This window comes from Polyodon spathula, chromosome 9 (assembly GCF_017654505.1).
Source record: "Polyodon spathula isolate WHYD16114869_AA chromosome 9, ASM1765450v1, whole genome shotgun sequence".
NCBI lineage: Eukaryota > Metazoa > Chordata > Actinopteri > Acipenseriformes > Polyodontidae > Polyodon > Polyodon spathula.
Window position 1 is genome coordinate 19,205,728 of NC_054542.1, and position 25,227 is coordinate 19,230,954.

Sequence of the window (25,227 nt, forward strand, 5' to 3'; positions counted from 1 at the left end):
ATCGTGAGGAGAGCTTCATGCGTTGCCATGAAGACAAAAACATTTATCAAGAGAAATTAATCCACGTGTTGTCATGCACATTCTGAATTACGCCAAGCATTAGCAACTTGTTTGTCTGGTTACCTTTCCAACACACACACACACACATACAATTATATAAAATATAATTTCTAAAGTTTTACTATTTAGAATTTATTTTTGTGTGTGTGTGTATGTGTTTGTGTGGAACATCTAAGTTACATTTCATTAACACATTTTACAATACATGTTTTTCTTTTGAATATAACCTACAATATTCTATTGAATATAACCTAAAATATCAGTGGGAGAGATTTCATCTTGAAGCTAGCCACAGCGCTTCAGCAGAAATTTTGATCAAAAAACTGCAAAGCTACAGGCTGCAGCAGCTCAACCTGGATTCTGTGCTGCGAGTGATACACACACACACGAGAAATCATGTTACTTATGTTTTAGATTAAAAACTACTTTTGTTTTTACAGTTTTTATGTACATAAACTTGTTTACACACTGGTGTCTTTTGAAATATTTATTTTATTATACTTTTTAATTTTCTAAAGTACTGCTTTATATGTGGCAAGTTAGAAAATAAACCCTTTTATGTTTAATTGTTCATTTAAATACAGCATTTCGGCTGTGCAGATGTTTGACATGATATTCTTGAATAAAACTTTTGAGTTTGTCTTTCACTTTAATACTGACGATGTTTAAAATGTACTGTAATAATGACTGTTGTCTGCTGTTGTAGGTATGAGTATAACCGCGGCGGTTCTAGTATTAAAGCAGTCCATACATGTACAGGTGTGTGTGTGTGTGTGTGTGTGTGTGTGTGTTTGTTTTGTACGGCCTTGCTGCTGGATATTAAGTCAATAAAACTGGATCTTGACTGCTGCTCTGGTTTACATGGGCTTTTACAACTATTTTTATTGTGAGAAAGCTATTGACGCTGCCGTTAAAGTCATGCTGCAGGAAGGACGTCCTTTTGCTATTTCACAATGTATTCAGGTGACAACGTCAGAGTCATGACTAGAGTGGATTTTCGCATGCATGTAAACCCAGCCTATGTCTGTCAGCTTTGCTAAGTTAGGCTAAATCAAAATACAGGGAACTGAATGCCTATTTGCAAAGTAATTATTTTTAGAAAGAAAACAAAAACTAAATAGGATCTAGTACAACTAGGAATTATTTTTATACAAACTGATCATTTCTCCATTCACTGGCTTTCCTGTCTGTTTATTCAGACAGTGGACAACTGGTAAACTTTGACAACTGTGATAGTCTGTGTTCTGCTTTGTATTTTAAGCAGCTGAACCTGACGTGTTGACCTAGTTGACTTCTGTGACCCCATGTATCAGATGAAACTGCCCAGGGGGGAAAAACACAACTAAACAGGTATCCAGATTAAGTTTCATCAAACAGCCTAAAGACTACATTAAAAAGTGTGGGAATAATATAAAAATGGGACATTTTAGAATTCTGATCAATGTGTTACCAGTTACCATAGCAGGAACCCATGTTTTGGGGTCAAATTAAGAACAAAATGTCCCACCCTTCTTTTTTGTATCCCTGCACTTGTGAGGCAGCTTCCTCACTATCTGCTACTAAGTTAAAAAGATGTCAAGCACACAAACACACACTGTTCTAATTTCGTGCATTTTTGTCCAGTGACGCACCCTGTGTTATGTGATGTCTCACAGCAATAATAAGCCGTGTGGTAATCAAACCAGTCTTTCAGAAGCTTGTTATTGTGTAAACCTAGTGTAAACCAAAAAACCCATGTTTCCCTCCATGTATTTTTAATGATACACTTCAAGAAAGTCATGTACAGGAAATGCAATTGGCAACGCCAACTCTGAAGCAGAGTTACATAAGAAGTTCGAGATATGCCATGTAAACATTGCAAGAAGATAACGCAGACATTTCATCTACAGCTGTTTCTGAAGGTAATTCTCATGAACTTGTAATTCAATACGTGTTTCGATTCAATATGCAATATTGAATTTTTTGTGTGTGTGTGTGTGTGTGTGTGTGTGTGTGTGTGTATATATATACTGTGATGTTTTGTGTTTTTTTGGGCTTTGTGTTTTGCGCGAAAAAAAAAAAAAAAAAAAAAGGACGAGCTGCCTGTGTTTGACGGTGACGGTACATTATTTGCTTGCACTGACTGCAATTGGTTTGCATTTACTTTGTATTACATGTATTGCTTTATCATCATAGACTTATTTTTTTCTATCGACTGTTTTTTCATCTGCTGAATAATATATACTTTATTTTTTACTTGCCGTGGTTGCAACATGTAGGCTGCGTTATTCTGCTTTACACAACATAGCTTGTTTTCATACTTTTTTTACTATTTGTAGTTGTACTGAACGTATAACGTTTGCATATAATATAGTAATACGATTAGTGTTTGCTGCATGCTTATTTTACAGTGTATGCTGAAAATAAAAAGAATGTACTTTTCATGCACTTTAAATGTAAGAAAAATATTTGTGTTATTAATAATAATAATAATAATAATAATAATAATAATAATAATAATAATAAAAAAACAACTGCATTTTCACTTGTATGTATTTGTATATTTTCAGTGTAAAAGGTTTTGCATCAGACTTGACAAAGTACTTATGATATTTTGCTTAGTTCTGCCAACGACTATGGTTCGGACAAACCCTTGCAGCTTGTCAACGGTAAACAATATTTGAAAACTGTGTTTTTATTTGAAATCCTCAAAAAATTTCGCAACTGTAATATCCAGATATTTTTTTATTATCTAACTTGGAAAGTGGTTAATATTAGCAGTTATTAAAAAAAAAAATAATTTAATAGTTTTTCTTTTTTTTTTTTATGGAGACGTGGCTTAAATATTCATTTTTTTATATTCCACTAGTTAACAGATGATATCACTGGATACAGCTACTTCAGACCTTTCTATTAATATATTTGGTTTTAAATTCTGATTTAAGGTTACCAAATAACAAGCAATAAAGCACAACATGTTCATGTCCAAATATGGGACCTCTGATTAGCCGGCAACGGGTTGAACACCATGCTAATTACATTTTTTGCTGTAGATTTTGTACTGTATTAACTGACTGGTATGGTAGGAAATTCAGTTCCTAAGATTATTTTTTGATTGCACTGAACAACTAAACACACCCTAGGAATACAACAGTGTTAGGGCTTTACCACCCAGAAGCCACAGGTCCACAATTTGGCAGCTGTATAAGGTTAAAATGAAGAGTAACACTGGATTTTTCTAAAGGAGTTTCATTACAGTATCTGACATACTAGTAGCTGAAATAGTGGCTGTGGCCACTTAAATTAATAAAATGCCTATAGTATGTAAATTATAAAAACATCTATATCTTTAGACTAACTACATTCAAGCAACTTCCAGGTTGTAATAAAAGGCGTGCATGCTGTTAATCCTACTGTCTGTGTCTAATCCTAATGTTGATTTACAGAGGCCTCTGATCTTTGCAGCTCGTGTCTGGAAGGGTTGATTTTCAGTCTCGTGGACAGAGTCACAGTTGAGTGGAACAGCTGTTGGCTTTGCAGACAGCTGCTTCGATTTTCTGGCTACTATTTCTGCTAGCTTCTGGCTACTATTTCTCTAGGAAGCTATTCACATCTGAGATCAAACTTTTTCTTGATGTAGGTACACTTTGGACCACAAATGTCTTAGAAAAACTGGTCTTGGCATTTTAGCAGGCTAAAAAAGAAAGAGATCCAAGAAATTTATTATAAGACAGACCAATTTCCACTTTCATAACTTTTAGCACCTTCACTGATATCAACTGACAGTGTTAAGCTCTCCTTTACAACTCCAGTTTAAAATTATTTTTAAACTCTGTTGATATAATAGACTGATTTCTTGAAATGTTGAATGGAAGAGTTATGCAGCATTCCTAGAATTCAGCATTTGTATAGTACATTTCTAGTTTATATTTTGTAGGTTTTAAGAAACAATATATCTATGACATTTAATGAATAAAACACATTTGGATTTTCTTAGTTTACTAATCTTATTTGTTGGCTCTTTGTAAATTTCTGTATAACAGTATATGGTTGAATTCTCTATACAGATAACCATAGACAAAATTCATAAAAACTTTTCATCAAATGCAAAAAAACACCTAAACTTTTTTTTTTTTTTTTAAACTTCACTACCTCTTTTACCACATACAAAATATATAAACCAACATAGCAACACATTTTGAAAGAACCTGGAAATCGGAGAATACTCACAGCACATACGGTACATAAATAATTAGTGTACAGAACATGTCCAAGATCACAGTATATACTGAATAATCACATACTGTTCTAGGTGCTTCTTCTCCAGCTTTAAACGGAATAATTAAATCATAATATTTAAGCCAGCTAACAAATATTGTAGCTGGGGAATGAATGTAGCTCAAGAGGAGAAATGTGACTTACTGTAAAGAAGAGTTCCATGACTCTGCTGTCCAGTAGGGTCTCCCGCCAGGACTCTGTTGGCTTTAGCATCACATTTTGAGAGGATTCGAACATAGCTATATAATGCCGGCCCAGTAATCCAAAGTCAAGGTCAACAACAGCAAGGACTGGGGGTTATTAAAAAAAAAAAAAAACATCCCGGGTCATAGCCGGGAGCAGTTCACAAGAGAATGTAATGGAAACTCACTGTAAGCCTCTCCACATACACTACATAGCGACTGCATGAGGCCAATGAATAAAAGATATTAGGGTTTGGAGAAGGGAGACTCCTTTAGGAATGTGGCATTCCACAAGGCTGTGATCACTTTGTCAACCAGTGCGCAGCGTGTGTCAAGGAAAAGGGGCCTGTGGCCACACTTAGAGCAACAGATGTCAACATTTACTAGAGGAGGGGAGCAAAGGCTACTTTTTCTTTTGTTTTGCCCCTCCCACAAAAGCTTTGGTTTAAATTTACAAACACAATTCTGAATAGCATTCCCCAATAACTGACTGAAGTTGAGACAGAAATATAACAGTAGTTAAATCACTTGTAATACATTTTCTAAACAAACACGCATGCATAATTTCCACATTAAATGGACACATTTTTCAAAAAGGTGCTCATATCATGGTCTTAAGTTCATTACTGTAGAGTATATATAGATATAATATATATATATATATATATATATATAGATATATATATATATATATATATATCTATATATATATAATCTCTATCAGTAATGAACCATACCAACACATTGGGCAGCTGGCTCTTTTAATTAAAAAGACGCCCCAGTGACTGCTCAGGGATGTTTAAAATAGTTGTGATGAGCATCACTTGTGAAACACACATCTAACAAAGTATGAAACAAGTACATAAGGTTCAAATTACACCAGTGGTTCAAAATTCAATATATAAAACCCTGTGTAGTAATACAGGGTCTAATTGAACAAGCTTAACTGGGCCTTACCAAGAGATTACAGGGACTAAAATGCTCAGCATGGACGTGGAAAAACACCCAGAGGATTAATTTAGAATGACGACATGGTTCTACCAGACATCCCAAGACATAACATGGACTGAGACGTTGACTGTTCGGGTTGTAAACCCTTCAGTCAATTTCACTCTTTATAATGCAGCTCAATTACTGTTTAATGGTTTTTAATCAATGAAAAGGTGCCAATACTTTTGTCGTAAACAAATATTTGAAATTGCTCAAGTGATTTTTTCTTCTTTTTTTTAAAAAGATTGTTTGTTAAACCACCAGTCTTTGTCATTAACTTGATCAGGTATAAAAGTATTGAAAATGTTCAGCACATGCATAGCCAGTTTTGCCACCTAAGGTTTACTATCACTATTTAGACCAGCCACAGTATTTAGCAGTCACATCCGTTCTATTTTTTAGCTCTATATCACACACACAAACAGACTGATGACAAAGGTGATAAAATACAATTCCAGGCCATGGTAGCATGGAAGAATGGAACACAACAAGCACTGACTGATAAATGAAAAGTCCACTTATTAACCAGATGTAAACTTAACTGTGCAATAAGCCTCAAAGGCTTATTGCCACTTAATGTGATAACTTTCAATGTAGTGTTAATTTTAGATCACATTAATTAATACTGCCTGGCTTATCGTGTAGTGGTATGACTCGCCTTGTTAGCACAATTTACCAATAAGAACCTAAAAGTAGGGAGCTCATGTCTGAAGGCTCATTTGCAAAACTTATACAACACAATATTAAATATCAAGTGCAACAGGGACTGCACACAATTACTGGCCTCGCTTGCATTTGGGTATCTGCAGGAGAGAGCCAGAAGCTCTGCCTGCGACACCCTAACAAGCTGAGGTTTGTTTACAAGGAATCGTTGGACTGATTGGCTGAAGTTCCTTGACTGGCTGGTGGGCGTGTCTGCTACGGAGAGCATCACACCGTGTTGTTTACTGTGAGTAGACACACAACCAAATGCAACCAAACCTTTGGCCATCGAGTATGGAACTGAGACCAAGGTTTGTTTATTTATTATTTTTTCGTGTAAGGTACAAGGGATTAGTATAAGAGGGTGTGTGTCAGCCGAACCTATTGTAATGAGAGCAGTACACACTGTAATCATGAAGCCTCTTATTTTTAGTTGTTTTTGCAGTGTTTCTTTTTTCATTTTTAGTATTTCTGTTCAATTCAGACCACCGTGTATTATTTCCCGGTTCCTATCATTGGTGGTATCAGCCCGTAGCTTTTTGAGTGCTGCTTCTCCATGACAGGAGATTACCCACAGCCCCTATCACACCAAGTTTCATGACAATTGAACATGCAGTTCTCCAGATGTATGAACAAGTGTTAAGTGTGACAGCGGGAAGATAATAAATACTGGTACAAGTGGACATATGCTTAACATATTAAGCATTTAACCCTACTTAGATTGCCCTATCAACAACAATTTCCTTAAAAGCAATTAAAAAAAAATCTGGGGTCAGTGGAAAGTCAAGAGCTGTCAAACCATCCACCATTCTTTTCATCTGATTTATTTTTTCTGGCAAACAAGTATGGTAATCCCACTGTATATAAAGCAACCTGAAAAACACTGCATGAAGCCAACATACCACAACCAAGCAGCCAACGTTCTTTGTGCAAAATAGGAATTATGTTATTGTTATCTGCTAAGCAAACCTGCCAGTGCATTTCAAAATGTCATGTGAACTAACAACAGCTCACCAGTGTGACAGTAAACTGCAAGCAACAGCAGGACTGCATGCCATGTCCTTACATTGGTACCCAGCTGGGGAAAATGCAGGATAAAACCAAGTAAAACCACATTTTCTCACAGTTCACTTCAGGACATGTAAACAAATGCTACCTGACCCGTCGGGTATGTTCTGTGCTTCCCAAAGAATATTGCTTTGTTCCTTTAGAAAGCATTGGCTGTGTTTACAACGACTTCTGGCACCCAGAATGGAAGATTATTTTTCTAGTCATGATGTCCTCATACTGTCATCCAGCATGGCAGAGTAAAGCAAAAAACAGTAGAGAGAGACTAGACAGGGTGTTTAAATTGTAATTTCTCTTCGCTAGTTTTATATAGTCATTCAACTATTAACAGTCTGATTTATTATAATTTTTTAATTGATTAGAAAACTGACGGTTCCATTGGGATTAAGGATTTACTATTTACATGTATTATGTCCCTCTCTTTCCTTTACATAAGTGTTGCACAGAGCGAGTTCAAGTTTATTATATTTAAGATGCTAGCTATTTTATTTTTGTTTGAGTTGTTTGTAAATAAGAATCTGTCCCAGTTGATTTGATTCTTGTAAGCAGCTGATTCTTAAAAGCGTACTGATACGATTGCAATTAGCAAAAGCGTGCCTCCGCGCATCAGCGGTTTAAATACAGTATACAAATGTCAATGATGCTCAATCATCGAGGTCAATATATCAAAAACAAGTCCTCATGGGTAAGCAACTTGTTATTTGATCACGATTATGTTTACTCAAGGCTGCAGAATCCTATTTTACTACAGAAGTATTCACCCCCCTTGGACTTTTCCACATTTTATTGTGTTACAACATAGATCAAAATGGATTTAATTAGGAGTTTTTACCACTGATCAACACAAAAAAAGTCCATAATGTCAAAGTGAAAAATAAAATCTACAAATTGTTCTAAATTAATTACAAATATAAAACACACAATAATTGATTGCATAAGTAGGGTTAGGGGTAGGATATAAGAACATTTACAAGGCACTGAATATCCCCCGGAGCACAGTAAAGTCCATTATTAAGAAATGGAGATAATATGGCACAACTATGACTCCGTCTAGAGCAGACCATCCTCAAAAACTGAGTATCCGGGCAAGAAGGGCACTAGTCAGGGAGGCCACCAAGAGGCCTATGGCAAATCTAAAGGCGTAACAGTCTTCCACGGCTGAGCTGGGAGACACTGTGCATTCTTCCAGGACAACCTTGCACTTGGCTTGATTCATGCCAAAGCTGCCTGAACCATGCTGAAGCACCCCCAGATCATCACCAATCCTCCACCACATTTCACAGTGGGTGTGAGACACTGCTTGTAGGCCTCTCCAGGTCTCCGTCTAACCATTAGACGACCAGGTGTCGGGCAAAGCTGAAAATTGGACTCATCTGGGGGTGCTTCAGCAAGGCTGGAATCGGGCAGATTTGTCTTTGTGAAGGGCGTACGAATCAAGCCAAGTCCTGGAAGAAAACTTGCTTCCTTTTGCTCTGACAATGTTCCCCAACTCTGAGGATTGGTTTTTCCAGCAGGACAATGCTCCATGCCACACAGCCAGGTCAATCAAGGTGTGGATGGAGGACCACCAGATCAAGACCCTGTCAAGGCCAGCCCAATCTCCAGACCTGAACCCCACTGAAAACCTCTGGAATGTGATCAAGAGGAAGATGGATGGTCACAAGCCATCAAACAAAGCTGAGCTGCTTGAATTTTTGCGCCAGGAGTGGCATAAAGTCACCCAACATCAATGTGAAAGACTGGTGGAGAGCATGCCAAGACGCATGAAAGCTGTGCTTGAAAATCAGGGTTATTCCACCAAATATTGATTTCTGAACTCTTCCTAAGTTAAAACATTAGTATTGTGTTGTTTAAAAATGAATATGAACTTATTTTCTTTGCATTATTCGAGGTCTGACAACACTGCATCTTTTTTGTTATTTTGACCGGTTGTCATTTTCTGCAAATAAATGCTCTAAATGACAATATTTTTATTTGGAATTTGGGAGATATGTTGTCAGTAGTTTATAGAATAAAACAAAAATGTTCATTTTACCCAAACACATACCTATAAATAGTAAAAACCAGAGAAACTGATAATTTTGCAGTGGTCTGTTAAGTTTTTCCAGAGCTGTGTGTGTGTGTGTGTGTCTATATATATATATATATATATATATATATATATATATATATATATATATATATATATATATATATATAAATATTCATGTATATATTATAAGTTGGCTGGTCTATATTGACTGCTATATAATGTCGAATTATGAATTGTCTGATATTTTGATTAGAGTAAAAACTGTCTAATAATCTCTAACATCATGTTAACTCAGAGTATTAGGCCACTTCTGCACTGACCCTTTGAAATTATATTAAGCGGGGTTGACTCTTAATATTAATAATAAATCGCTACCACTGTAGCTTTGCGCTTGGAACGAACCAGAAATATTTAAAGGGGAAAATCCAAAATAAATTTGCATTCAAAAAGAACTTTATATGAACAATTGTTATAATTGAGGCTATTGCAACAGTGATTTTACACTGATGTTTTTATTAGTGGAGCACATTTTCATTAGGTGAAATGCTGCATCCATGAGGCATGTAAAAAATTAGAACAAAAGACCACACAGTTATCTCAATTGTATTAAAATGTAAATGAGCAGCTCCAGTATCTCTGATCTTCAGGTTGCTTTAAAATTTGAAGCACATAATATTATAAGTGAAGGATATAGTTAGGTGGAAGGAAGTTCCAGCTCAGGACCTGATTGGCAAGTGCAAGGTATCGCTGAAACACTGAGGACATCTGAGCGTTCATGTTTTCTCTCCGACTGAACTCTTGCAGAACTTCCACTGTGAGCATGAAAATCTGCCGCAGGTCTTCTTCCTGCCATGAAAACAAATACGTTTCTCTTTCTAAACTTCAGAAGTCACTTCATATAAAAGGTGGAAGGGCACTCATCAAACATTATACAAAAAAAATAAAAATAACTAACACAAAATGGTTATGGCAGTATAAGAATAACTCAAAACAGCTCACCAGTAAACTCAATTTATGTCTGTTCATTTTTTATTTATTTTCAATATAAGAAACAACGTATTTTATTAGTTATGATAGGAAGGAATACACAAGGACACACCAGATCGTCTGGAACCCTCCTGGTCTGTGTTCCACCAGTACACATTACTTCATTAAACCAATTTAACCACCTTCCAGCTCTTAAAATGATTAATTTATAGATATATATATATATATATTATATTATATATTATATAGACCCCATTTACTATTATAGTATATAAATATATATCTATATAATTATATAGAAATGCCAACAGTCCAATGATTCCATCATGATGACTGGTCCCATAGTCCCAACTTCTCTGAATTTACTTCCCTAGGTGCAACCCCACTTCTCACGTCCAATAAAATTGATTTCTAATAATACTCCACAATGGTCCAACAGCTGTCACTACTTCTCTATATTTGTATGTAGAAAGAAAGTGACTTACCTGAAACAGACGTTTACAGCTACCATGGAATTCCATGCTAAGTCCAATATTGCTGGTTTTACTAGAGCTGGAAAATTCACTCAACAGTGCTGTGAGAATGGAGCAGGCCAGTGTCTGCTGTAAAATTGAAAGACATGAACAACGGTTGAGTTCACAAAAGCATTGTGCAAGTGAGCACTAGTTTCCAAGCATTCATAAATGTACTGACAGTAGTGTTTATTTTTTCATCCAGCATTTGCAAATGAAACTAATGCTGTAAGACAAATAGAACAGTGTAGCCAGGTGGCCTCAGTAGGCTAGTGCATATACTATTTTATTCATAGGTGTGGAAAATAATTTTAACTGCAAAAGGACAAGGGTCTAGAATATAGGAATTCTATCAAAAATGAAATATTTTCACGGAACAGAACTACCATTGCAGAAAACACTTTTGATACTTCCCCCCCCCCCCCCAAATGTGTGATACCGATTTCTCCTACTCGGAGAATTACACAGTGACACGGGAATGAAACTTTGAGTCCCATCCCATCCTGTGAAAAAACTTTTGATTAAATTTTTGTTCCCATCCCGTACTATTCTGTACATAAAAAAAATTCCATTCCCATCCCATCCATTCCCATGATATTTAAGAAAAAGAAAAGAGACCAATTTCTTTTAACCTCTCATTGTATGCTGCAGGGCCAGATTATGTTTAATGGGGGCCTAGGCTGTTATTGTTTTGGGGGCCCCTCTGCATACTAACTCCCTTCCCTTTATTGTTTTTCTACCACCAAGCTCAAGTAACATTAATGTCAAATTATCCAGTCTTAGCTGATCCATATTTTACCTGATTCGATGTCTGAATTAACGGCAGTTTTGAAAATGAGCGTTCGCCTAGTGTTAGTTACTGGCAGCAAATGCAATGCAAAGTTAATGCAAACTGCACACTTGCCTGGAAATGTGTTGTCCTTAACTCTTACGAATATGTATGTGTATAATAGGTTTGTAACAAACATATATGCAGTCAAAAAGTGTTTAGCAAATAATACAAGGACAGTACACAGTAGTTTCTTATGGTATGTTGTTTTTTTTATTATTGTGTAATGCTATAGTTTTTGTCTTGTTATTTTATTTTATGGGGACCAGATGAGGCAGGCTGTGTTTTAAGACAACCTAAAAAACATATAAACCTAGGTCGTTTCCTCCTGTTGATTTTTCTCCAATGTATTTTCTGAAGTACCAGTACCTTCACACACATTTGTTGTTGTTGTATTAAAATAACGTGTCAGTGTTGGTGTTTTGTTTAACATATCTTCCTCGCGATGACATTGTACTTGTTGTGTTTCTGCTTTTCAGCACTGCTCTCATACTTCCTCGGTGTTGCTCTGTCAAACACTTTTACAGGTTCTGATCTGAGTAACATTCATGCCGTGGCACACCTGATAAAAGTGGCACATGACTTCATCGCAGGTCAAGTCATATGATCAGGCAGTCCCTGCTCCTCCAACACAATACAGCTCGGTAAAACAGGCCTGTTCCGATCCATACAGTCACCCGCTACTTATTCATTTTTTAGATATTGTATTATAAATTATATATTTTTGGGGGCCCCTCAAAATCTGAGGCAGGGTCTTTTTTGAGTTACCCTTTTTTCTTGTGTTTTTCATTCTCATCCTGTTCCCAGTTGAATTACAAGAACCACACAAACCTACTTCAACTGTTTTCTTATGCATAACGTGTTGATAACAGAACAAAAAAAAAAAAAAAAAAAAAAAAACTTGAGGTCCACAGTCTTTTGAGTTTCACTCCAACTTGAACTCCCAATAAGTTTATTTAATCCAATTACTTGCCGAGGTTGACATATTTAAAATAAGTTTAGATCTTTTACAGTTTTCTTGAAGGAAGTAAACAAGGTTGAATTGAATGGGTGGGCTAGTGACATCACCAAATTGGGTGTGGTCTTCATAAATACATGGATACCCACAAGCCTGAGTACGCATTTGATTTGTTCAATTTTACAACATTTCATAGTGATTGGTTTAATATTACAACATCAAGTTCTTGTAGCTTGTCTGACAAGCTAAAGTTTGGTATTGCTCTTCCTGAAGCCTTCAGTGTAGATCCCATCTGTTCCCGTGAGATTTAAAACTCTTTACCCCCGGTCCCACCCGTTCCTTTCCATTTCCATCCATTCCCGCAAACATAAAGAGAAATGTATTCCCATACTGTGGGTCCCATCTTAATGTCATTCTTTACTCTGCAGCCACTTTTAACATGAGTACCTTTAAAAAAAAAAAAGTGCCAATACAAGATAATTTCAGCAAATATGGTAGTTACATTATATTTGAAAAATTCCCATATTATAAACCTTTGTCCTTCGAGTATTTCAGAGGATAGTGACAAACATATAGGTTATTTTGTGAGAGTCACAATGAGAAACAGAGGTCACACCAACCACTGTAGCTCCCTCCTAGCTCTGCAATGGAGGATGCTTTTTCCCCTAAGGGCCTGTACACGGTTTTGACTTCAAAGAGACTAGCTGAAGTCCTAGCCTGCTTGGTGCCAGGGGTGGACATAATGTCTGGGATTTTAAACGGTCATTCTTACTGGCAAGTGTCCAAGGGTTAAAGGGAAATATGCACACTCTCCAAACATACCACAGATTAAAGCATGGACAATGCTATTTATATTCTGGTACATGCAACAGCTGAAAATTGTGCACTTTATTCATCAGCTGAACCTTTCATCTGACAATCAGGGACATTTTACATTAACTTTTCGTTTGTACAGGGTCAGCCTGTTGTGTGTGTAAACGGACACTTAACCACACAGACGGGCCGGCACCTTTCTGTTGAACTGCCTGAATCTTTGCATTTGTTCACCTCTCTGCAGAGCAGAGATAAAAAGACTGCACGTGCTGAAAAGAAAATCATGTCACATCATTGACACATTTTGTTTCATTATGATAATAAATAAATATATACAGTAAAATTGTACAGATTTCTTCATGTAATTTGTTTAATTGACTTTAAAAGTTTGCTTATTGAAGGGTTATCAGCAAGACACTGAACACACTGAATCGCTAAGTTATTATGATAACCCTGGTTCACTGAAACAGAAATGTAACAATTACTGAATGGATATTTAACTCCTTAAGACCCAAATCCTGAAAATTGTGTACCAAAGTTGCTGACCCCAAGCCTGTGAGGACAGCGCTCACAGATCTCTGCGTCATTTTTCCTTCAAGCCTGCTACAATCATGGATGCAGCGACCTTGAAGGTTAACGGTTACATTTCTATTTCAGGGAACCAGGGTACAAAATTTAACCATTACCGAATGGGTCAGTATACCCAAGCTGTAGCTAGGGCAAGACTGTCGAACGACCGGAATGCTTCAAGGCTAATTACACCGTGTAACAAATATTTTTTATTTTTTTGTTCCTGGGTAGTAAGTGTTATTTCCTAATTGCTTATGCCTCAAAAGTATAGAAAATGGCTATTATTCCCCACAAACTTTTCTTTTGTGACCAGGACAGTGATGCTTCAAAATATCACTATTTCCAATGGGAAAATGGGCAAAGTAAGTAATACAAAAATGACTACAAAAGATTTAGAAGTGAGTAGTTTTGAGATTTATGATTATACTGTAAATTTACAGTATAATCGTAAATCTCGAAAAACTACTTTACTACTTTAATCTTTTGTAGTCATTTTTGTATTACTTTAGTATAAATACATGTTAATTTGGATTCATATGTTGTTTTTTTCGGACTTTATGTGAACGAAAAGACACACATTTGCCCGTTTTCCCATTGGAAATAGTGATATTTTGAAGCATCACTATCCTGGTCACAAAAGCAAAGTTTGTGGGGAATAATAGCCATTTTCTACACTTTTGAGGCATAAGCAATTAGAAAATAACACTTACTACCCAGGAACAAAAATTGTGTTACATAGTGTTACTATTCGGAAACCCAGTAATTAGGCTGAAAAAATTGTGGGAGAAACTCGCCTCTATGTCTGTGTTGTAAGGGTCGACTGGGAAGCCGACCTTAACGTTCTAGTTCCAAAACCAGGGATTTGAGGATCCACAACATTAAATCTACAGAACCTAGTGAAGGTTTGGGGAGTAGCCCACACCGCTGCATTGCATGTGTCTTTGACAGATGCACCTTGGAATAACGCCCACCAAATTGCCATGCCCCTGGTGGAATGGTCAGTGAGCTTTTCTGGAGGGGGGCAAGTTGGCTTGCTCATAGGCAGTCCAGACTGCCTGCTATCCACTTGAACAGCCTCTGTTTAGACAGGGCTTGACCATGGGACTTCGCCCCATAGCAGATAAAAAATAGTTCGGACTGCCTCCAACTTCTCGTCCCCGTCAACATAGTATGTCTGGGCCCGAACTGGGCAGAGCGTATGGAGCGGTCGCTCTCTGTCAGACCGGAAAGGAGGTGGATGAAAAGCCTCCAATTCCACAGGCTGGTTGATATGAAACGATGAGATAGCCTTCGGCAAAAATGCAGGATTGGTATGGAGCATGACCTTTGTCTTGGCTTCTGTAAAAATTAAGCAGGTCTTCGGTATTGAGAATGCCTGCATCTCAGTCATCCGCTTTGTGGAGGTGATAGCAAGCAAGAAAGCCCCTTTTAATGCTAACAATTTCAGCTCAGCTGAATGCACGAGCTCAGGTGGAAGCTTCATTAGGAACAATGTACTTCATAGGCGGCCAAAGCCACCAAGGCCCACAAAATTGCCCTACCAGGAGCACCTGGGGAGATGAGTCAATCATAACATGACAAGCTGAAATAGCTGCCAGATAGACCTTTAATGTGGAGGGGGATTTTCCCTTGTCAAACAGCTTGTTCAAAAATTGCAGTACAGTCGGCGCCACCTAAATCGGGATACTGATAAAATCGTGATTTCTGCTTCAATGGTACACAACTCCAGGAGACGGTTCTTCCCAATACTATTTATGTCGTTTAAATGGGACGCCACTTCGTTTAACCCTTAGTGGTCATTTATCAAGTGCTTGTCAGGCGCATCAAGTCCAATTTATTTTCACACATGCTGTTTAAAGTATTTCCCCCCCCCCCCAGAGTAAAATAGGTTTATTAAAAGGCAATGCATAGCAAAAGGACACTCAGTACTGCATCTCCAGCCAAGCTGTACCCCTTGTTTGCTGTATTTTTCACACACCTCTTCATAGTCGTGCATACTGAAAAAATCCTCTCCTGATCACGCACCGTTTTATCACCGAACTCTTCAATAATGTGATCCAAGTCATTGTTTTATAACTATAACATCTCAAAAGGCGCTGCAAATGTCTGTGATACTCTTTTAGCGCTGGATGCAGAAGCAGTTTTCTTTGTTTACGTTCCTGTTATCCCTGTGATGCAGGGGCTATGTGTATTGCTCAGATCCGCCCCTTTTTTCGGCTTCTGTCGGCTCCCATCGGTCTCACTCGGCCATTGAAAGGTTTTCTCTGCTTTTTCAGAGAAAAAATGATTAGAGACCTGTGCTTGACGTCTTTTTGGAAAGGGAAAATTGTAATGTCGGACCAGGTCTGACATAGGACCACAAAGGGTTAATTGGGATACAGCATTTTTAAAATGATGAACGAGGATCACTTTTCAGAGCCAGACAGTTTCACGTAGCACAGTGCAGTGAGTATGTGATTAAGCTGTAACTTTCATAAATTGCGTAAAACACGTTGAACCCTTGAAGGAGCTGGAGTCTCCTGTGGTTCTCAGGCTGCTGTTGCAAAGAAAGTTGGCATGTCAACATCGCAGGTGACTCGCCTTGTGATAAGATGCAATATCATTCTTTTTCATTTCGTGTAGAAATAAAAAAAACTGTGATTAATTTTGTTTAGAAATAAAAAAAACAAAAAAACAATTGAGTCATATTTTAAATGATGCATTTAACATTTCATCATGTGTTGTGACTATTACTTTTCATTTAAAAACAAAACAAAAAAAAGCGTGACTAAGGTTGTATGAAATGCCTCTCGATTAATTGGGACAGCCGCTTAGTCAAGATATTTTTACTCCTCCCGAGATGTCCCGATTAAGCGGCACTGACTATTACTGCCATAGGACACGTCGTCAGGTCAAACCCATGAACCAGACACCCCATTTTCCCCATAAGGCGAACACGTGGATGCTGCTCTGGCATTTTGTAGGGTGTCAATAATCCTGCTATACAGACCCAGAAGGCTCAAATGCAGTTGTTCAAGGGCCAGACCCAGAGCTGCAAGCTCGAAGGGTCAGGATGTCATAAGGTCCTCCATGCCTGACTGAGCAGGTTGTGACGTGTCAGCAGTCTCCACGGCTGCTTAGAAGCTGCATGAGGGAGTCTCCTGAGCCAATATGGGGCCTACTAGGAGCACCTTGGCCCAGTCCTGCTTGATATCTAGGTGTAGATGGGCCAGGTGTTTCCACCAGAGAGTGCCTTTAGACAGTGTAGGGACACTGTCAATAGGTGGTCGCTGTTCAGTGTGGGCTGAAAAACCCTGCTGTGAACCAGGCCTGCAGAGGGCGCATGCATAGAATTCCCAACGGAAGGGTCTGGGAAGCTGCTGCCATCAGGCCCATAAGTTTATGGAACGTTACTACCATGAGCACTCCGTTGACCTGAAAGAGCTCCAAACAGGTGGCTATTGTCTGCACTCTGCTCTCCGACAGAGTGGCCAGCACGGACCCAGAGTCCAACCACACTCCAAAATAAGAGGATGTCTGGGAAGACATGAGCTGGCTCTTCGAAATGATTCACCACAAGGCCCAACCGCTGTAGATGGCCGACAACAAGTCCAATGTGGGCCTCTGCCTGTGCTGGAGACTGGGCACAAATAAGCCAGTCGTCCAGATAATTGAGCGTTCTGATGCCTTTGAGTCGCAATAGGGCCAAGACAGCTTACAGGCATGTAAAGTTAGTGAAGAGGCTGAATGGCAAGACACAGAATGCTTTTTCCTTGAAAGGCGAACTACAGGTACCTGTGCGCTGGTTTTCTAGGGATGTGGAAATAGGCTTCTTTCAGGTCCACCGTGGTGAACCAGTTGCCTGATTTGCTGCAACAGCTATTGCATTGTCAACATTTTGAACCTCCTTCGGCTCAGATACAGGTTGACCTGCCTGAGGTTGAGGATCGGTCTGGCCACCATCTTGCTCTGCCACTAGGAAGTCCTTGGAGTAGAACCTTTCCTCCAACTGCTGTTTCTGCAGCAGAGCTGCTACCCCCTAAGACACCACAGCGGCGTTCTGGGAGTCTGTGACTATTGTCATCTTCACGCCCCGAAAGGGAGGGGGACAGTACTTGAATTGCAGCAAATAGCCAGTCTGAACAGTAGGAAGCATCCAGATATCTGTGGTACAATAACGCTGAAAGTCCAGATGGCTCCCTGAGAAAGGCCCTGGGCCTGTGGCTGCAAAATTCTAGGGCTGCCGCTTCACCTGTGGCTTGACCTGAAGCTTCGGTCTCTGTGCAGGGTGGCTGAACTTATTACAGCCTCCGCTGGCCGGTCCGAAACATCGCCTCTGCAGTAGACTGTGCTGGTCTTTGAGGCTGCTGGGGCCCTTTGTGGATTTCCGTGTGCGGCGAGCATCTCATCCATTGCGGGACCAAATGCATGCCCTGGAGTGATTGAGACGTCCAACATCAATGCTTATTCCAGTCAGACATACGTGCCTGAGAAAACCAAAGCTACCAGGTTTCTGCCTACAGCCTGTCCCGTGTGTCCAAACTCAACAAGATTTTGATCACCAGGCGCAGGTGAAGGCCTGTGGTTCTCAGAAAAGGACAGCAGCAAAATGCAGCCAGGATGCTATTGCAGCTCCCTAGCTGTGCGGCAAATACACTGGCTGAATAGGCTATTTTGAGCATCACCTCAAAAACCCGGCACTGTTTATTAGGGTAGGTAGCGCCATTTGATATGAGTGCCAAATTAGGCACAATGGAAGCCTCATCAGGAGGCAAATAGGTCAGGACTAGCTTTTCTGCATCATTCATCATATATATAGGGTGTCCATCGAACGGGAAACAGAAGGAGCTGGTCCGGTCTGGTTTTCATATAGAAAATCTGGGTGAACATGGGAAATATGGAAGAGGCGGTAGGCTCATCAAAAATGGATTGCCTCGTTTCTCCTGCTATAGGCCAGGTTGTAGTTATCCTCTTGATTAGCGGTACAAGCTCTGCCAACAGGGAGAGCTTAACCTCAGGGGGTGATAGGGAAGAGCGCTGAGCAGGAGTAAGGAACATAGAATGCTCATTAGAGCTGCAGCATAACCTCTCCTCAAGCGTGCACTTGGAGAAAGGGGCACAGAATTCTCAGAAGCTACGATTAACCACTGCCTCCTTGGCATGTTCTGGCCCCAGGTAGGAAGAGCACCTGGCATGCATGTCCTCCATAGGCAGATTGGCCTTGCATATACGACAGGGATAGAATATGGGCTTGATGCAAGGAGCAGGCAATGCAATATACAGTATATGGTTGTACAGCTCAAACTGCTTATATATATCGACCAGTCAGGTCAAGACCTGAGCAGGCTGTTTTGTGAATTTGGCACTGGGGCCGGTACAGGGATGGTACCTGGACGATGCCAGGTCAGTACCTGTACGGCAGCTTTAGCACCGGGTTGGTACCGGGACGGTACTGGTACCAGTGTGGTAGCTTCAGTTCTGGTTCGGTACCGGGTCGGTGACCTCAATATTGTTCGGTACAGGTCGACCGGTTCGCAGTCACCGCAGCTGTCAGCCTGTAAAAGCCACAGGCAGAACCACTCAGTCAGTAGCACACAGAAGCCTGAGGGAAGCCTGCTTTGTAGAACGGACTAACAGCTTTCGCAATGGTGTTGCTAAAAGCTGTTACCAAAAAGGCATCAAGATGCTGGGGCTGAAATTGCAAGTAACAACCAAAGAGAGTATCTTGGTCCTGCGCAGTGCTGCTGAACCCAGCAACTGCTCTTGCTACACGTGTCCTGAGCACTATGTTGCAGACAGGCTTGCGGGTATTATCTGTAAACTGAAAAAAAAAAAAAAAAAAAAAAACTCTCAACAAGAAACAGTAATTAAACAATTACATAAATAATATAAAACCTCTCAGTGCTAAAAAGCAAAAACAAGATAAAATAAGCTCCAGTCGGAACTATGTAGCCTGGGGAGAGAGCACAAAGTCAGCCGACTTATGTTGCTGGATCCCTGGGAAGGTGTGAGTCGAGCAGCTGGCTTCACAAGGGACAAGAGGCCACAGCTGGATGTAACTAGCAGCAGGCTGTAGCACACAATATGCATAGGAAATTATTACAGCGATTAGTTTAATGTTACATATAATTTGTGTAAAAGACAAAAAATGCAAAACATATACCGACAGAAGCAAAAAAGTACTTATCTGAACAAGGCTCTCTGATCAGGACATGACTGCCACAGGTTCAGTGAGCAGCTTTGGTATACAATTTTTAGGATTCGGGTCTTTAAGAGGTAAATACCCGTTCGGTAATGGTTACATTTCTTACTTGAAAGGGAACTCGCTAGTTAATTAAAAATGGTAGAAGAACAAAAACATTTAGTGGATAGTAATTTCACTAAGGGATTAGGTACACAGTGTTAGCCTGTGATCTAAGAAAATGCAGTGAGTTTTAATGGAATAGATATGCAAGCAATGGAAATATGGACAAGCTGCAGCTAAAACACAACACTGATTATTGCTGGTTTAAAAATATATGCACAGGTAGGGTTATGTTTCCAACTTGGTATATTTTTGGTTTACTGATGTGCGCCTATCGATCACCAAATGAATAATCACTCTGATTACTTACCACTGTTGGGTTTCCACTGCTTATTAACTGACTGACTTCATGGAAAATGCCCTTGCAGTCAATGGATTTGTCTAATGATCCACGCTTTACAATAACTGCTACCGCTAGTAAAATCTGCTCCCTCACATATTTCTGAAGGCTGAAAAAAAAAAAAAAATAAAATAAAAAAAAAAACAGAAAAAAATAAATGGAGACCAGTAAAACAAGAGATATAGATAATAAAACAGTATTGTTTTATAATGTTTCAAGTACATCCATTTAATTACCTGCAATTGTCATTGAATTTCAACTTAAATGTTAAACTCCACATTATTTCCCCAGTTTAAATAACTGCTTAACAAGGTATTAACTATTAGAACTAGAAGAATTATCATTGGCCATATACTGATCTTTTATTTTGCTTGTTTTTTCAACTTTAATTCAGGATTATGTTAATAAAAGGTAAATAAAAAGGTAAGAAGGTTTATTTTAAAACTTTGGTTAGCTGTCCTTTAAGGATGTAAATCTATGTTTAAAAGATCAGGGGCCATACTTATAAAGGGAGTTTAAATTTAGGCTAAGAGTTATAGGCTTGCAAATTGGAGTTGAGTGTGTGTGGCTAAAAGGGCTTTCAAAGAAACTTTCAAAACAACCAGTATTCAAAAAACTATTTAAAACACCCTTTTAGCTGAATCCGTCTAAAGGTGAGACATGCAGTGTTTAGCTTCATTCTTGCACACTGGTGGATTAGCCAACGGTATAAAGCATGGGTTCTATAGTTCACGACCCCACTTTGGGTTGCTGGGCTATTTCCTTTGGGGTCACAATCTCGCATGCGACATATAGCAAAAAATCGGTCCCTAATACTACAGTCTAACAATTATATAAGCGAATGGGCTTAGAAATACACACTTACAGCTACAACGATGAAGATAAATACCCATCAGTTAAAATCCTACCACACCTGTTAAAAATCCAAACACATTAAAATACTAGTTAAAACCTAAATGGGAGAGACACTGCTTACCTTAGCGGGTGTGGAGGCGAGGTGGCTTAAGTTATATTTATGTTTTGCTGTTTTGAGTTGACTTCTGAGAGCAGTTGTTATGTTTACAGCTGTTGTATTGTGCAGCATAACTGTGTGTTTTGTTGCTATACAAACTGACAGAAGTTAAGACAGTACGTCTGTCTCCTATGCGACATGATGTTATCACATTCTGTGTTTGCTCGTAAACCTCATCTTATAAAATGGATGATGCGACGACAAGGAAAAGGAAATACTTGGATGAGTACTTAATTATGGATTCACTTTTAGCCATACATATAGCATTGAAAAGCCAGTGTTAACAAAAGGTACTATTTTTTTTCCCCAATGGAAAGCTGAAGCAGTGAAAAAACTACTGCAGCTGTGGAGGTCTCCTATAGAGTCGCTCTGAAAATAGTTAAGACCAAAAAGCCTCGCACCAAGGACATGGTTAGATTTATGCTGGGAGCAGTCTGTGAAAAAGCTGAAAACCTAATTTCTCTGTCAAATGCTCCAGAGGAGGATTTTGGATGTGACAGGTGACGTTCTTGCACAAGTCGCGGACGAGATTAAAGCCATACAATTTGGTTTATTCGCTTTGCAACTTGATGATTCCACAGATGCTACGAATTGAGCTCAACTACTTGTTTACATCTGATGATAAAAGATGAGGACTTCAAGGACGAACTTCTTTTTTTGTAACTCTTTGGAAACAGACAAACGCAAGACGAATTCTAAAGTTTACTGTGTTAACTACAAAGACATTGCCTTTTTAGCTGTGAGAAACATTGGATTCAGTAATCACTTTATCAAAGCACAAGCCCTCAACAACCATCTCTTTCGCCAGCTTTGTAAATAAATGGATGCTTCACTAGAAGTTTCAGGCAACTTAAAGTGATGAAAAATCGATTAACAGAATGGTGTACCTAGTGGATGCGTTTGTGCTCACAAATGAACTTAACCTGTCACTCCCTGACCCCCCCCCCCTAAAAATTACTTTAGGATATTTGGAGGAGTGCCAGATTCTTTCAGAGTTCTGCATCTTTGTTGTTGTTCCCAATTATTTATGACTGGATTCTCAAAACTGGTGAAACATAAGCAAGCCCAACCTTCCCACAGATTGATAGCACACTGGAATTACTCACTTGTTTATGCCGTTCTATAAGATATTGATTGTAGGTTATTCACTAATGTAGTCTGGTTCATCTTTCTCAATTTATTATATAAAACTGTTCATCAAAACGCACTGCCTTATTTTTATTTTTATAGACCTATTCTTGGAGCAGGGAAGAATGGTGGGAGGTAAGTTTGCCACCTGTCTCCACAATCCCGGGACACTTAGACAGGCCAGGTTTTTCAATTAACCTTGTTTTAATTTACTAGTTACCAAAAGCACACAACTGCCCAGGGCTGGAACTTCCTGCGAGGATCGTTTCCATCATCAGACCTCTGCAGTTTGCTGATTTGCTTTTTTGTCTGATTGGGCAGGACTGTGTGAAGTAAATCATAATAAATCAAAACTTAACCACAGGGTTAAACAAAAGAGTGTGGTGGAGCATAACGTTCTCTATAATGATGAAATTGCAGTATTTTGATAGATATTGTTTAATCTACGTTGTTAAGATGCTCTCTAGATTGGCACCACAATTAAACATTTCAATAAACGTATTCACACTGCCCACGCAATTCACACTCACTTTACATGTTGAATAAAATCAATTAATTTGCAGTTTAGAGGTTAGTTTAAAAACCTGGCGTGTTTTAAAGTGTCACAAGATTATATAGCCTGGTGACAATCCTAGTGGGGTGGGGGGTCCTTGCTAAAAAAGTTTAAAAATAAACAAATAAATAGAAAATAGGTCTGGGGGTGGTTAAGAACCGATGGAATGTAAAAGCAATGTTAAATGAAAATGTATCATTATTATTATTATTATTAAGCAGACACCTTTATCCAAAGTGACTTAGAGACTAGGGTGTGCTAACTATGCATCAGGTGCAGAGTCACTTACAACAACGTCTCACCCAAAAGACGGAGCACAAGGAGGTTAAGTGACTTGCTCAGGGTCACACAATGAGTCAGTGGCTGAGCGGAAATTTGAACCGGGGACCTCTTGGTACAGGCCCTTTTCTTCAACCACTGGACCACAAAGCCTCCTATGTAGAAAGGAATGTGGGAATGTAAAAGGTTATGCTGTTCCAATCAGCACATTTTACATTCCAGGTCATTTTTAGGAACTTTAGTCCCTGTGGCATAGCATCCCAGGAAAGGCTGGTCTGCACCCTTGAATTATTAGACCCATACATGGAAACTGCAGTTCGGCGCTCTTACACACTTATTCATAAAAAACAAAAGAACACCACAAACAATAAACAAACTCCTCAAAATTAACAGAACAGCACCCAGTTTCGGCTATCACACTGCAATCTTTCTCTTTCACTCTCATTCTCCACTCCATGCTCTACTACACAATCACAAACATGTTGCGTTTTAAATCATATGGCCAGGTGTTGATTGACAATTAATCATCCAATCACCGTGGCCACATTTCACACTTTTCCCAATCACAATTCAAATCAATCTGACAATTAAACAATCACACCTATGCTGCTGTGCAAACGGTGGTCATCTTAAAATATGGACAGGAATCTGAAACATTCAACAAAATGATCTTGTCCAAGGAGACTAAAATAGAACTTTTCCCCAAAAATAGACCACAGTATGTTTGGAGAAAAAATAGAAATGAAAAATGAAGAAAACCTTATACCTACAGTTAAACATGTACGTGGATCGATCGTGATACACAGCTGCACTTCAATATGCATTAAGTTGTAGTATGCATAAAATAAACAGCATACATAACAAAACAATAGAGGTTAAAGACTCCAACCCTCGAGGGGAAAACACAATGCCAGTATAACCAATGCCATCAAAGTCCTGCAGATGGGGGCACATTTATTTCAAATTTCTCTCAGCTGTCAGTTCAGCAAATTAACAGGAGCCCTGTTTCTTTTTGTAACACTTGGAAGACTGAAAAGAAGAAAATCATATTTGGCTAATAGTGTAACAAGCAGGATACTGTAAAAGACGCATGTATCAAATAGTGCTAGAAACAAATGTATTATACATAGCGCCACAAAGTTTCATGGTTGTATCATTATAAAATTGTAAACTGACTGCATAGGACTAAACATGAATATGTATAGCTAAAATCAAACATTTTAGAAGCAATATATATTTTCTACACCTTAGCAATATCAGGTGTACATAAACTGAGCTATAGTGGTAGCCTACAGCATTCAAAAGATACTTTTTTTTTTTTTTTTTTACAACTAAGGATAGACAGAAAAAATTATAAAATCATATTTTATTTTTTAAAACTGTAAAAATAATAAGCAGGATACTGCAAATACTGCAGTTATCAAATCGTGATTTGATTCAGGGGACTTGACTTGAGAGTTTTGAATGGGTGCCTTTGTACCTCATTGATGCTGATGAAGGGTTAATACAGGGTTTTCAATTTATTTTAAGGTATGTGGCACTTACAAGGTAGTAGGGGGCACCGATCTCATTGTGTCCCCCCTCCCACTTGGTCATTTTTGAAAAAAGGTATTCAAATTGTGCATGCTTAAATCATCCAAAATTGTGGTAGCATGTGCTCTACTAGCAGTGG

The 25,227-nt window shown here is 38.7% G+C and overlaps 1 protein-coding gene across 1 annotated transcript in view; it reads right to left on the reverse strand.

Moving 5' to 3' along the window:
• The window catches only part of LOC121320471 (exportin-4-like), a 100,430-nt gene that overhangs the window by 36,324 nt on the left and 38,879 nt on the right, over positions 1-25,227 (reverse strand). Inside the window, exons 4-6 of the mRNA XM_041258817.1 lie at positions 10,764-10,880; positions 9,984-10,137; positions 4,462-4,574 (exon numbers count right to left, since the gene is read on the reverse strand). Coding sequence (XP_041114751.1) covers positions 4,462-4,574; positions 9,984-10,137; positions 10,764-10,799 — 303 coding nt within the window. The 5' untranslated portion in view covers positions 10,800-10,880. The remainder of the gene's footprint in view (positions 1-4,461; positions 4,575-9,983; positions 10,138-10,763; positions 10,881-25,227) is intronic.